The sequence below is a fragment of the Otolemur garnettii genome, unplaced genomic scaffold, assembly GCF_000181295.1.
Source record: "Otolemur garnettii isolate 467f Iridium unplaced genomic scaffold, OtoGar3 scaffold00054, whole genome shotgun sequence".
In the NCBI taxonomy this organism is placed as follows: Eukaryota; Metazoa; Chordata; class Mammalia; order Primates; family Galagidae; genus Otolemur; species Otolemur garnettii.
The window spans coordinates 208664-222513 of record NW_003852449.1 but is presented as its reverse complement, the minus strand read 5'-3'; the positions used below and the strand labels follow the sequence as shown (position 1 = coordinate 222513).

The following is a 13850-nucleotide window of genomic DNA, read 5'->3' as shown; positions in this document are numbered from 1 at the left end:
CTGTCACAGAACAGGTGGGGGCCAGTCTGTGATCTAGGAGAGGTCACTGTCACAGGACAGGTGGGGGCCAGCTCTGTGATCTAGGAGAGGTCACTGTCACAGAACAGGTGGGGGCCAGCTCTGTGATAGGAAGCCGGTAGTAAGCCGGGGAAAGGGCAGGTTTCAAGGGCTCAGAGGCCGAATGTGGCCAGCTTTGTTTCAGTGGGTATTGAAATCACCCAAATTGAGGGGATGGGGATGTGTGTGGGAGTGAGGACTGGGGGGCCAGGTGCAGCCAGAGGCAGAAGGTTACAGTGAAGATGCCTCCTGATCCTGTAGGTTGAGCCAGGAGGGTGTGGGACAGAGGACAGCTCCCATCTTCAGGGGATAGCTCCTTCCTATAGACATACTGGAGGGGCAGCAGGGCTTTGTCACCTGTGTTTTACAAATGAGGACGGACATTGATGTGCAGGGAGACTCAACTACACATCCAGTCACCCACTTCCCACATGGACACAGGGGCACACACACTAAGACACGCAGGGACACACATGCAGGGCTGCATCCTGGTGGTCCAGCACAGTAGCCACTCTGAGCTGCTGTTTTCGTGTTAATTTGTTAGGGTCAGTCCAGGTGGGTCCTCCTTAGGGCACAGGCTGTGCGTTCTTAATGCCTAGAGACCCCTTAGTCCTTAGCAAGGAAGCATGTGACTGACTCCCCATCCTGGGCAGTGAGGGCGGCCTCTGTGCAGTGTGCTGTGTGCACGCTCCTCTTCAGACCACACGCTTCATGCTGTTTTATCACTATGAACTGTGATTTATTACAATGACCTGTTGGTGTTGACATTCCTTTTTTTTTTAAATGACAGTTATAGATTTTTGTTTGACTAGAACTCTGGTTTGTGATGAAGATACAAATTATCAGAGTCTGCGATTGAGTTGGGCCTCTAAAACCAGTTGTAACCAGAGAAAAGGTAAGATATTTGTGTCCAAGCACGGTAGTATGTCAGTGGTGACATGGGGCTCAGTCAGGCTTCTTTACCACGTCCTGAAAGCAGTTTGGGGCAGCAGCATCTCACCGTCAGAGCAGCCCTTGCCCAGCCCTCCTGTTCCACCCCAAGAATGCCCATGGTCTCAACATTGGCATTCTTTCACAGTGAAATATAAAACTTTTTGGTGTATAGTCATGGAAGGGAGTGGATCACTTACTACTTTTTGGTAATTCTTTCTCTGATTTTTCCCCAACTTTTGATCTTTTGAGGACTGTTTTTCCTAAACTGGTGCTACAGAGAGTTCAGAGTTTGCTGTGTCTTGGTGCATTTGTCCAGACTGCATCGTGCTGGTGTCAGCCCAGCTCACAGCAGTCTCAAAGTCCTGGGCTCAAGGGATCCTCCTGCCTTAGTGTCCCAATAGCTGGGACTGGGGGCACCTGCTACAGCAGCTGTTTTTCTATTTTTCGTAGAGACGGGGTCTCAACATAAGTTGAGTATACTTGTGTGGGTTTGTCCCTGGGCTCCTGAGTTTGCTTCCTTGGTCTTAATCTTTCCCTCCTCCAGGACCTTCCTCTCCCCATCACAGTATGAAATAGTCTGAGCCCCAAATAGAGTGAGTGCCACTTCCTGCGTTAGTCTTCATTTTCAAAGAAAATGCTTTAGCTGTTCCGAGTTCTTTGCCCTTCCATATAGATCCTAGAATAAGTTGTCTAGATCTGAAAATGTTCCTTACAGTCTTGATGGGAGTTGTGTAGGGGTCACTTTGTGGAGAACTGGCCCTTTCTGTGCTGAGCTGTCTATGCGTTTCTCCCTGTCTGGGCCCTGTGCTTCCACTGTTGAGATTTGTACTCGTCTGTCAGGTCGAGAATGGCATTTGCTCTGGAGAGGCAGTAAATGGCATTCAGTTTTGGTTTCTCTGCATTCATTACTGGAACTAGAGCTGTGATTGCTTTTGTGTGTTAATCTTTTGTCCTGTGTCTTTGCTGAATTCACCCATTAGTTATAGGAGGGTTTTTTGGTTGGTTTGGGATTTCTTTTTTATTTATTTACTTATTTATTTTTGAGGACAGCTGTCCCCCTGAGTAGAGTGCTGTGGTATCATAGCTCATAGTAACCTCAAACTCTTGGCCTTAAACAATTCCCTTGCCTCAGCCTCCCAAGGAGCTGGGGCTGCAGGCGCCCGCCACAGTGCCTAGCTATTTTTGGTTGTAGTTGTCACTGTTGTTTAGCAGGCCCGGCTGGACTCGATCCTGCCAGTTTCAGTGCATGTGGCTGGTGCCCTACTTGCTGAGCTATGGGTGCCGAGCTCTTTGGGATTTTCTTAGACTCTTCTGTCATTTGCACGTAAGGTGGATGAGGAGGAGGTCTGGAGCCCAGGTCCTGACCATGAGCGGGGCTGCCGGAGAAGACCTGTACAGGAAGGGGCAGAAGTCCGGACTCTGCTCAGTTTTTCTCTACCCAGAGGCAGGGAAGGAAAGCTCCCTGGGCTGCCTCTTTTCTTTTGAAGCTAGGTATTTATTAAGGACACCTGCCCTCCCTTGGTTCTGTCTCCATGGAAGGCATCCTCTCTTAAGAGAGAACGGTGTCACAGGAGGAAGCAGTTTGTGTCCTGGGCTCCAGGCGCCCTATGTGTTATCTCTCAGTTCTTGAATGGGAAGCGCTGGGTCTGGAGGATGCAGGATGGGCAGGGCCGCTGAGGTCTATGGAAGGGCCTGCCACCACCCTTGACCCCTGTATGAATGTGCATTTGCAGGAAGTGCATGTTATTTGAAATGTTTGCTTTCTGTACCATGGTGGGCCAATGTAGCTTTCTTTACAAGTATGTCTTACTCTAATTTATTCTAATGTTTTAGCATAGCAGTTTTTACATAGAATATGACTTTTTTTTTTCTTGATACAGAGTTTTACTTTGTCACCCTAGAGTTCTAGGGTAGAGTACTGTGACATCATAGCTCACAGCAACTTCTAACTCTTAGACTCAAGAGATTTTCTTGCCTCAGCCTCCCGAGTAGCTGGGACTACAGGTGTCCCCACAGTGCCCAGCTGTTTTTAGAGGCGGGGTCTCGCTCTTGCTCAGGCTGGTCTCCAACTTAGAATAAGACTAACTAATTTAGAATTCACTAACTTATTCTCAAGTTTTAACCGACCCAGTCTGGTAGGAGACAATTAAGGTTTTTCTTAATTGATATTTAGTGGCTGTTCTTAAATATACCTTCCTGCTGATGTTAAGGTGGTTAATGCCCAGTGGTGGTGCCTGTCTCCTGCAGGCCGTGCTGGACGAGTGTCCCGAGGGTACTGCTACAGACTGATCCACAGGGACTTCTGGGACAACTCCATCCCTGATCATGTTGTTCCTGAGATGCTGGTAATTTGCTTTGGTTATTGTCGAGGTTAATTTTTCATAGAAAGAGTTTTACTGAACAGTCTAATATGATTTTGAGTGTCATAGGGTTTTGATTCCAGAAAGTCACTGTCTTACCCTCACTCTAGCCCCACACCAGCTTACCAGAGAGGCAGCCTCAGCTGTGGATGGGGCCTTCCCCACATCATGCGTTCTTGACAAGAAGAACTCTGCCCTGTGTCTGGTTCTGAATAGTGTTGTCCTCAATGCTGCTGTTTTCTGTTTCCTTTTGTAACTAATGATCACAGGATCTACTTTTTGAGTGCTTTTTCTGTCTGTCCTCATCTCTCTTTGCTCTTTCTCCCACTCTCTTGTCCTCTTTTTCTTCCTTTCCTTTGTTTTTTTCTTTTTTTATAGAAACAGATTCTCGCTTTATCACCCTGGGTAGAGTGCCATGGTGTCACACAGCTCACAGCAACCTCCAGCTCTTGGGCTCAGGCAGTTCTCTTGCCTCAGTCTCCCGAGTAGCTGGGACTGCAGGCGCCGGCCACAACACCCAGCTATTTTTTTTGTTGCACTTTGGCCCCGGGCTGGGTTTGACCCCTCCACCCTCAGTATATGGGGCTGGCGCCCTACCCATTGAGCCACAGGTGCTGCCCCTTTCCTTTCTGTTTTCTCTTTACTCTTTCTTCTTGATCTTTGTCTCTTACTCATCCTCCTTCCCTCTTCCTTTTCTTTCTCCTCTTTTTCTTCTCTTTCTATCTTTTGTCATGTGAACCGGCCAGCTGATTAAGTTACTATTTCTAAGTTTGTGGTGTTCTTTCCAGCGCTGTCCTTTGGGAAGCACAGTCTTGAAGGTGAAATTACTTGACATGGGTGAACCAAGAGCTCTGCTGGCGACTGCCCTCTCCCCTCCCCGTCTGAGTGACATTGAGCGCACGATACTCCTGCTGAAGGAGGTAGGACTGGGATGTCAGTGCTGGGGGAGCCCAGCTGGGTTTCTGGTAGGGACGGGAGCCTAGGATTCACTATGTGGCATCTTCCGGGTGTTGTGGCTGTTGGAGGTGATCACATGTGCTTGGAAGAGCATGTGTGATGAGTTGTGGTGGGTTCCAGCCGTTTGTGTAGACTGCTTCTTTCAGGGTCTTGCTGGAACTCATAGCCTCTGCTCTTTCCTCCCTCAACCCTCATGTTGGTGGTTTGGGGTCAGAGGTCAGAGACAGTCTCAGAGCCCTGCTCTCCTGCTGGCTCCCTCTGTCTGCTCCTCCCCTCCTGTATCCCCCACTGGAGCTGCCTCCTTTCCTCCTGGGTCCCCCCATGGAGCTGCCTATTTTCCTCCTGGGTCCCCCCACTGGAGCTGCCTCCTCTCCTCCTATATCCCGGAGACCCTGCTCTCCTGCTTTGGATCCTTTGACCCTATATCTGACTCATTCTCTGCCCTTGAAACTGCCAGCAAGGACTTGGCACAAGATGTATCTCAGTGTACACACACAGTATTTTCTGGGGCTGTGGACATTTTGCTTCTAACCCTCCAAGTTGAGAATGACTCTGGTGTTTTACCTGGGAGTATATGATCCACGCTTGGGTTTCTGTGAAACATAATGTGTCAAGTTAAGGAAGTTTTTTCCCATACATAATTTAGTAAGTTCTTGTTGTGAGTGGGTCGCTGTGGTGTGGTTGTTGGCGTCCTTTGTTTAGTGCTGTGCACGAATATCTGGTAAGTGGTGCATTAAGTAGGTTTGTAGATGTGTCCTTGAGGGTTACATCCATGTATCAAACTTAAAAAAAATTAGTAAGCTGTGTTCTAAGTTTCAAGAACAAATTAAAAACAAATTTTCTTGTTTGTTTGTTTAGCAGGCCGGGGCTGCCCGGTGCACGGGGCTGGCATTCTAACCACTGAGCTATGAGCACCCTAAAATGAATTTTTTTTGAGGTATCAGTCATTCATAAGTTGGCTTTAGATGTGTTTTAGAACCTTATCCACCAAAATTTGGTCTTTATTTCTTGTTTTGGACTTTCTGCCTTAAGGGAAAAGTATGAGTGACTCAGTGCTTGCTAACAGTACTCACTTATTTTATGAAGGTTGGAGCACTTGCAGTCAGTGGACAGAGAGAAGAGGAAAATCCCCACGATGGGGAGCTGACCTTCCTGGGGAGAGTCTTAGCCCAGCTCCCTGTCAGTCAGCAGCTCGGCAAGCTCATCGTCCTTGGACATGTGTTTGGGTGTCTAGATGAATGTCTGATCATAGGTGAGTGTGAGGAGGAGGAAATGGTAAGCGGCGTACAGAGCACCACTCCAACAATCTTACCGTCTCCGTGTTTTCTGTTTTTAGCGGCAGCTCTTTCTTTGAAGAATTTTTTTGCAATGCCTTTTCGGCAGCATCTGGATGGATACAGGTACTTAATGTTTATACTTTGAAGTGTCACTTTGTTTCTGACACTGAATGTCATTTTGTTATCTGTTCATAGGAACAAAGTGAATTTCTCTGGCAATAGTAAGAGTGACTGTATTGCGTTGGTTGAGGCATTTAAAGTAAGTTTCCTATTGTGTGACCTACGGAAGCATCTACTACAGACTGTTAGTCCATTTTCATACTACGCCCTTATTGGGTAGAGAGAGAAAATGCTTTCTCTCAGGGAGGTGTCGTTAAGGCTGCTGGTGTCCAACATTAAATAAATAAACTGCTGGGGGAGTGGGTTGGGGCAGGAGGCCAGTTTTATGGAGTTGATGGAGAACATTAAATTTGTAAATTGCCTGTGGTCATAAAGTGTTGAAAGTGGACTTGAGAAAATTCACATAGCCAGTACATTAGCTCTGGATCCTCTGTTGCAGACGTGGCAGGCCTGCAGGCATCGAGGAGAGCTGCGGCACCCAAAGGTTGGTGGGCTGGACCAGGCTCTCTGAGGGCCCAAGGCAGAGAGGGTGGGCTCGGCTTGGTCGCTGCATGCCAGCATAACGGGCTGGCATCAGTGCCGTGGTCACTGAAGACAGTGCTCACTGTTCAGAGGCACAGGCTGTGACCACAGTGGTCTGGTCCTTGGGTGTCAGTCGTCTTTCTGGGGAGGCAGCTCCAGAGCTGCCCGGTCTGAGGGTGGCAGGCAGGGTGTATTGGTTTGAGGTTAAGAGCCCTGCATGCAGCCTTTGCTTTTACTATTTTCAGATCGATTTTGTTTCTGTATTTTTTTTTTGAGACAGAGCCTCAAGCTGTCACCCTGGGTAGAGTGCTGTGGTGTCACAGCTCACAGCAACCTTCCAACTCCTGGGCTTAAGCGATTCTCTTGCCTGAGCCTCCCAAGTAGGTGGGACTACAGGCACCCGCCACAATACCTGTCTATTTTTTGGTTGTACTTGTCGTTATTTGGCAGGCCTGGGCTGGGTTCAAACCCTCCAGGTCTGGTGTATGTGGCTGGTGCCTTAGCTGCTTGAGCTACAAGGCTACAGCCATAAATTTCGGATAATGGCTTAAAAGAAACTCAACCTGTTGGTCTTCTGTTTCTTTTGGTCAGGCTTTGTTCTTCTCCCTCTCAACTGATTAAAAGGCTGTTTTTAGGTCTGTGTGTAGATTTGCTGCATCTGGGTCTGTCTGTACCAATAAGATGTGGGTCTCTGCACAGCTGCCGTTCATAGACTCAGGTGCACCGTGGCCCTTATTGGTGTGTACACTCCAGTCCCACCATAATCCAGGTGTTTGAACCTTTAATTTTTGGGACAGGTGAACTCATAAGAAGAGTTTCTGTATAATGTTTGTGGTTGGGGCCTGAGGTCTTTGCCTTCAGTGTGACGCTGGTTGCACTTGGAGAAAGAACACCCCGGTCAGCTTGAATGTACAGTTCAGAGGCACAGTGCTTTGAAGTCATCAGGAGATTTTTATTTATTTATTTATTAAATCATAGCTGTGTACATTAACACAGTCATGGGGTACAGTGTGCTGTTTTTACATACAATTTCAAATATATTCATCAAACTGGTTAACATAGCCTTCATGTCATTTTCTTAGTTATTGTGTTAAGATATTTGTATTCTACATTTAGAAAGATTCACATGTACCCTTATAAGATGGACCATAGGTGTGGTCCTACCAATCACCCTCCCTCCCCCTATCCTCCCCCATCCCCTCCCTCCCTCCCTCTCCCCTTTCCCCATATTCTCAGCCCTACTATGAAACTAGCTTACAGCTTTCATAGGAAAGCTATAACCCAATTTATAGCCCAAGAATATCAGGAGATTTTTAGATGGGATAGGTATTATTGTAACAAATGAAACTCTTAATTATTACCTTAATATTGAATATTATGCTTTTATGTATTTAAAGGATGAACTTGACTGGGGACGGTTAAATTACATTCAAATCAAGAGAATTAGAGAGGTAAGTTAAACTTTTTGACTAAATGGATACAAATAGAGTTGAGTTATCAAGTGTTCGTTAATCACCAACAGTACAGGGTAGTGATGAGTATCGGGAGAAGCACGTTCCTGCCTGCTTCCAGCTTTAGGAGGCATGCCTGAGGTGTCTGCACCTGATTGTGTGGTAATTACGTACCTTTATAATAAATGCTCTTTTCAAGTTAAGGAATATTTTCTCTTTCATATGCAGCATAGTCGTGTGATGTGTCTTTTCAGGATGTCCTGAGATAGCCATGGGTCTTTTTTTTTTAACCTATTAAAACAGTCGTTCGTCACTTACTGATGAGGAGGCATTCTGAGAAATGTGTCAATCGGTGATTTTGTTGTGCAGACACCGCAGAGGGTGCTTTACACAGCTGGGGTAGGATGGCCCCACACAGCTGGGCTGTGGGCCTATGGCTCCTGTGCGGCACCTCTGTGGTATGTTACTGAGCTGAATGCTGTGCACACAGGGTGAGTCTTTGTGTTTCTAAACATAGAAAAGCCACCATGGCAATATGATGACAGATACACAGTGGCCACCTGTGTAGGGCACCCACTATACTGACGTTGCTGTGGGTGAGTGAGTGAGTGAGAGGTGAGTTAATGTGAGGGCCTGAGCCTAGACATTGCAGGTCCCACTGCAGACTTTATGAGCACTGTCTGCTTAGGCTACACTAAACTGATAGTTTTTTTTTTCCTTCAGTAACAAATTAGCCTTGGCTTACACGTTTACATTACAAACTTTTAAATGGATTTTTAACTTTTTGACTCTTTTGTAGTAACACTTAGCTTAAAATGCGTGTTGTATAGCTGTATAAAAATACTTTCTTTCTTTACATCCTTATTCTATAAGCCTTTCTGTTTAAAAAAATTTTTGTTTTTTGCAGTTTTGGGCCGGGGCTGGGTTTGAACCTGCCACTTCCAGCATATGGGGCTGGCGCCCTACTCCTTTGAGCCATAGGTGCCGCTCACTGTTTAAAAATTTTTTAATTTTTAAACTTTTTTATGAATTTTACATGAGCCTCGGCCTACACAGGGTCACAGGGTCACCGCTGTCAGTGGCAAGTCTTCTGCCCCTGCGTCTCTCCCTGCTGGAAGGTCTTCAGGGGCAGTGATAGGTACCTCTGGAAGGACCTGTGTAAGGCTGTTTTACAGTTGACTTTTTTTGTTTTTGAGACAACATTGGACTCTGTTGCCTGGGGTAGAGTGTACTGATGTCATCACAACTCACTGCAGCTTCAAACTTCTGGGCTCAGGCAATTCTCCTGCCTCAGTCTTTTGTTTAGCTGATACCCAAGGGGTCCACGTGATGCCTGGCTGATTTTTCTTGTTTTTATAGAGACAGGGTCTTGCTCTGTTGCTCAGGCTGGTCTCAAACTCCTGGCCTCAAGTGATCTTTTTGCCTTAGCTCTCCAGAATGCTAGGATTATAGATGTCACCGCCTTCACCCAGCTGCAGTTTTTAAAGATAGAAGGAATACACCCTAAAAAGCATAGTATAGTAAACACCAGTAACATAATTGTTTATCATTGTCAAGAGCAGTCATCTCTCAGTATACTGGGGGATTGGGTCCAGGTCTCCTGAAAATGCCCAAATCCAGGCACAATCAAGCCCTACTGTTGGCCCTATGGAACCCATGAAAATTAGCCTTGGCTTACTTGTTTACATTAGTAAACAAGGCCGTCCCTATACTCAGGTTTCACATCTCATGAATACCGTATTTTCAGTCTGAGTTTGATTGAAAGATTCCATGTATAAGTGCAACTGTGAAGTTGAAATCCATGTGATTCTAGGGTCAGCTGTGTTTTATAGGATACACACTGGGTGTGCTAGAACTTTACATGACTGGCACCAGGATTGCCACAGACATGTGAGGATGCGCTGTGCTATCTGCTGTGCCCCTGCAGAGGGAGTGTGCAGCTCCAGTGTGACTCTACGTCACCCGTTCTTGGTGCCGTCGCTGACTGAGAAGCTGTGGGCGCCTGACCCTGCACGGTGTCCTGCTGTGGACTCAACCTGCATCTTGGAAAAAACTACTGGATTACAGTATTTTCTTTCAAAGCATTGTTGGGTTCTAACTACCAGTATTTTCTCTAGAATTTTTGCCTCTATCATAGATGACACTGGCTTGTGGTTATGTGTGTGTACTCATGTATGCACGGTGCTGGGTCGTGTGTGTGCTCACATGCGCATGGCATGTGAGTGCTAACGTGTATGGCGCTGGGTCACGTGTATGCTCACGCGTGTACAGCAGTAGGTTGATGAGTAGCAGGGTCACGTTTTTCTTATGTATGATTTCTTTTTGTGATGGTATATTTTTGACTCAAGGATTTTTTTTTTTTTTTGAGACAGAGTCTCACTCTGTCACCATGGATAGACTGCCATGGCATCACAGCTCACAGCAACCTCAAATTCCTGGCTCAAGAGACCCTCTTGCCTCAGCCTCTAAAGTAGCTGGGACTATAGGTACCTGCCACAATGCCTGACTAATTTTTCTGTCTTTAGTAGAGATAGAGTCTTGCTCTTGCTCAGGCTGGTCCCCAACTCCTGAGCTCAAGGGATCCTCCCACTTTGGCCTCCCAGAGCGCTAGGATTATAGCTGTCAGCTACTGCACCCAGCCTAACTCAAGGATTTTTAAAGAGTTTTTGGTAGTTTCTAGGTAGAAAGAACTGGTTTTTAAAATCTCTTTTATTAATTTCTGGTTTTATTGCTTTTTAGTAGAGGAAGTGGCATACCTTTAACTTGACTTTTAATTACATCAGTTGTGTGTGTCCAGTCTCATGGAAGATTTCAGTGTGGTAGATGTGCATAGGTGAGCGTCTGAGTGGACCCCCTTCCTTCCCCAGGCCCAAGGCTCCCCTCCTCAGAGATAATGGCTGTTGTGTTTCTCTGTCCTTCTAATTCTTTTTAGTTGTTTTCTCTGTACTTGTTCACATGTGCGATTATGCCTTTTTACTTTCTGTAATTTATTGAGATAATTTTGTGGTGATTAAACTTAGGATCAGCTTGTGGGTCATCTGAGTTATGTGTCTCCTGCGTGTACATCTGAAGTCTGGCACTCTGTATGGAGCAGTTCTTACCACAACTGCATGTTGGTCCCTTCCCTTTGGGAAGGCTGTCTGGTTGTTGGCCACTCGCCCTGTCTATGGTCTCTGTAGCAGCACCTGCTCGTGGCAGAGCCTGGGGAGGGCTGGTTCGCTGCTCTGCCCTCCTGGGGGGGTCACAGCTGCATGCACACTGCATCTATCAGGGTGCGAGTTTGTAAATGGGGACCATGAAGCAGGGATGGTTTCCTGTTCTGGTATTTTCTGTTCGTGTTGATTGCTTTTCCATTCCTTATTATTTAAACTTTAATAAGATTATTTTAACAGCAGCAATGTTTCATCTCACGAATGTTTACACTTAATTTCTAGAGTTTTCAGTGTTCTGGTAACATACTGCTTTCAGACGTCAGATTTCAGTGTGTTCCTAGGTGGCTGAATTGTATGAAGAACTGAAGAATAGAATCTCACAGTTCAATATGTATGTGGATTCTCGGCGACCTGTCATGGACCAGGAATATGGATATAAGCAGCGGTTCATCCTACAGGTGAGTGAGTTGTCTGGATTCTTTTTATTGATTTTTTGCTTACCAGGGCTTGTGGCTGAGAAAGGGCTTACTGCTGCTTTTTCTAATACTGCTTTCTTGTACCAGCTATGCCTCAAAGGAGGTTTTAGGTCCACAATGTCCACATTGTGTTTAGGAATCAGGAAGAATTCTTTTTTTTTTTTTTTTTTTTTGTAGAGACAGAGTCTCACTTTATCGCCCTTGGTAGAGTGCTGTGGCATCACACAGCTCACAGCAACCTCCAACTCCTGGGCTTAGGCAATTCTCTTACCTCAGCCTCCCAAGTAGCGAGGAGAGGCTGCCCGCCACAACGCTTGGCTATTTTTTGTTGCAGTTTGGCTGGGGCCAGGTTTGAACCCACCATCCTCAGTATATGGGGCTGACGCCCTGCCCACTGAGCCACAGGCTCCACTCCCCCGCCCCTTTTTTTTTGAGACAGAGTCTTACTCCGTTGCCTTGGGTAGAGTGCTGTGGCGTCACAGCTCACAGCAACCTCAAACTCCTGCACCCAAGTGATCCTCCTGTTTTAGCCTCCTGAGTAGCTGGGACTATAGGTACACACCACAACACCAGCTAGTCTTTCTGTTTTTTAGAGATGGGTTCTCGTTCTTGCTCAGGCTGGTCTCAAATTCCTGAGCTCAGGCATTCCATCTACCTTGGTCTCTCAGAGTGGTAGGATTATAGGCATGAGCTACTGCTCCTGGCCTAGGAGGAATTCTTGACTTTGTTCTTTCTGTCTTTAAGTTGATTTATTTATTGACCTCTTAGAGAGTGTTTATGATTTATTCTGCTTATTTACTGGATTTAGACCATTTCTCATTTCCAGGGGAGTGTTTGTATAGAGCAGCAGCTGCTGTCGTCACTGCAGGAGCAGTCCTGTTGTTTTAGATTTTAAGAAAGTGAAGATGCTCTTAACCAGCGGTTCTTAACCTGTGGTTGTGACCCACAGGATCTATATTAAAGGGCCACGACATTAGGAAGGTTAAGAACCACTGCTCTTGATGTTCAGTGTATGTAGTTACTCTCTAACACTGAAAATACTATTTTAATTTCGGGGCTGTAATTCTGATCACTAGGAGGCAGATAGCAGCTCACAGGAACTTTGTGGAAGGAATGTGTCCTGGCAGGTGGGGGATGCTTCTGCTGTAGGGTTTGGAAGAGGGCTGCTGATGTGTACAGAATGGGGTGCCAGTGGGTGCCTGTGGTTGGGGGTGCTGGGAAGGTAAGCATCTCTCTGGGTATAAAATTGCCTTAGGCTAGGGGAATATGTGAGGGAAGGACTCTTTGCAGAGTGCCTTTCAGAGGGGACTGTTGTGTACCAGTCTGCCGCCTGGAGTCTCAGTGTCCCAAGTAAAGTTTTATGTTAACATTTCCGAAAGTCTTGGACTGGTAGCCCTGTGCCAGGAAGAAGGTGGATAAAGTTGCCCAGGCCTGGGAGCTCTGTATGAGATTGTTGGTATCATTGTGGGACCCACTGCTGCCTCTGGACCTCATTCTGAGAAGTGTGCTGGCTATTTTGAAGGTCTTGATGTAATGCACTTCTGCTCAGTGAGTGAAAGGTCCGGCACCATCTATATGTCTATAGATTAGTGTGCTAGTGAGAATAACTGCTGAAATAATGCTGCTCCTTCATGAAAATAAGTTTCTTTTCCAGGTTGTATTGGCTGGTGCTTTTTATCCAAATTACTTCACTTTTGGGCAGCCTGACGAGGAGATGGCTGTACGGGAGCTGGCTGGCAAAGACCCAAAGACAACCATTGTGGTAGGTGCCTAGGGTGAGCTGCCCTCCCTGGGTGTAGAGGGGCTGTGGGTTTGCACGTGGGGCTTCCTGTGAGTGTGGCCAGTGCAGAGTGCTCTGACTCCTGACTTTGTGATCCTGTGAGTGCATCTGGCCTCCCCAGAGGGCCTTTTAGGCTGGTTTGGCCTCTTCAGACAAGTCTGCTTGTCCCTCAGGCCTTCCCCTCCCACTTATAGACCTGGCCTTAGGGAAGCTTTGAGGATTCATGTGTGTGTGGCTGATGCCATTTGAGTATGTGCTATTTTGAAGGATGTAAGGTTCTTTTTCATAAGTTTAAAAACATTTTGTTACTTCATTTTACACAAAATAAAATGTTATTGTCATTCGCTTAGGTCCCCAACCTGGGTGCCCAGAAGAACCACAAAGAGAGTGTTTATTATTTGAACATTCAGATTTGAGGGCCCCCACTGGATCTAAGCTAGGAGGTGTGGCCTGGAAGTCAGCATTAAGTGCTCTGGGTGACTCTTGCCAGCTTCTGGCACTGACCACTGGGCCAGCATTTGCAGGCCGTTCAGGCTGACGGCAGGGAGCGGCAGGGCTGGGCAGGGGTTGTGGGACATCCCGTACCGTAAAGGAGGGAACGGCACTCGGATCGGCATCTGGCGTGCTGCGCAGTCAGGCCTGGCTGCTTTCACTGTGCTAAGCATTCCCACCGCCACTGTCACAGGGGCATCACAGGTGACTGCTGTGTGCCGCCACTGTCACAGGGGCATCACAGGTGACTGCTGTGTGCCGCCACTGTCACAG

The 13850-nt window shown here is 46.8% G+C and overlaps 1 protein-coding gene across 1 annotated transcript in view; it reads left to right on the top strand.

Annotated features, from left to right (window-relative positions):
* The window catches only part of TDRD9 (tudor domain containing 9), a 123069-nt gene that overhangs the window by 72602 nt on the left and 36617 nt on the right, over positions 1–13850 (top strand). Inside the window, 10 exon segments of the mRNA XM_012806546.1 lie at positions 848–952; positions 3238–3335; positions 4139–4270; positions 5394–5559; positions 5644–5707; positions 5780–5843; positions 6144–6188; positions 7624–7677; positions 11171–11287; positions 12960–13067. Coding sequence (XP_012662000.1) covers positions 848–952; positions 3238–3335; positions 4139–4270; positions 5394–5559; positions 5644–5707; positions 5780–5843; positions 6144–6188; positions 7624–7677; positions 11171–11287; positions 12960–13067 — 953 coding nt within the window.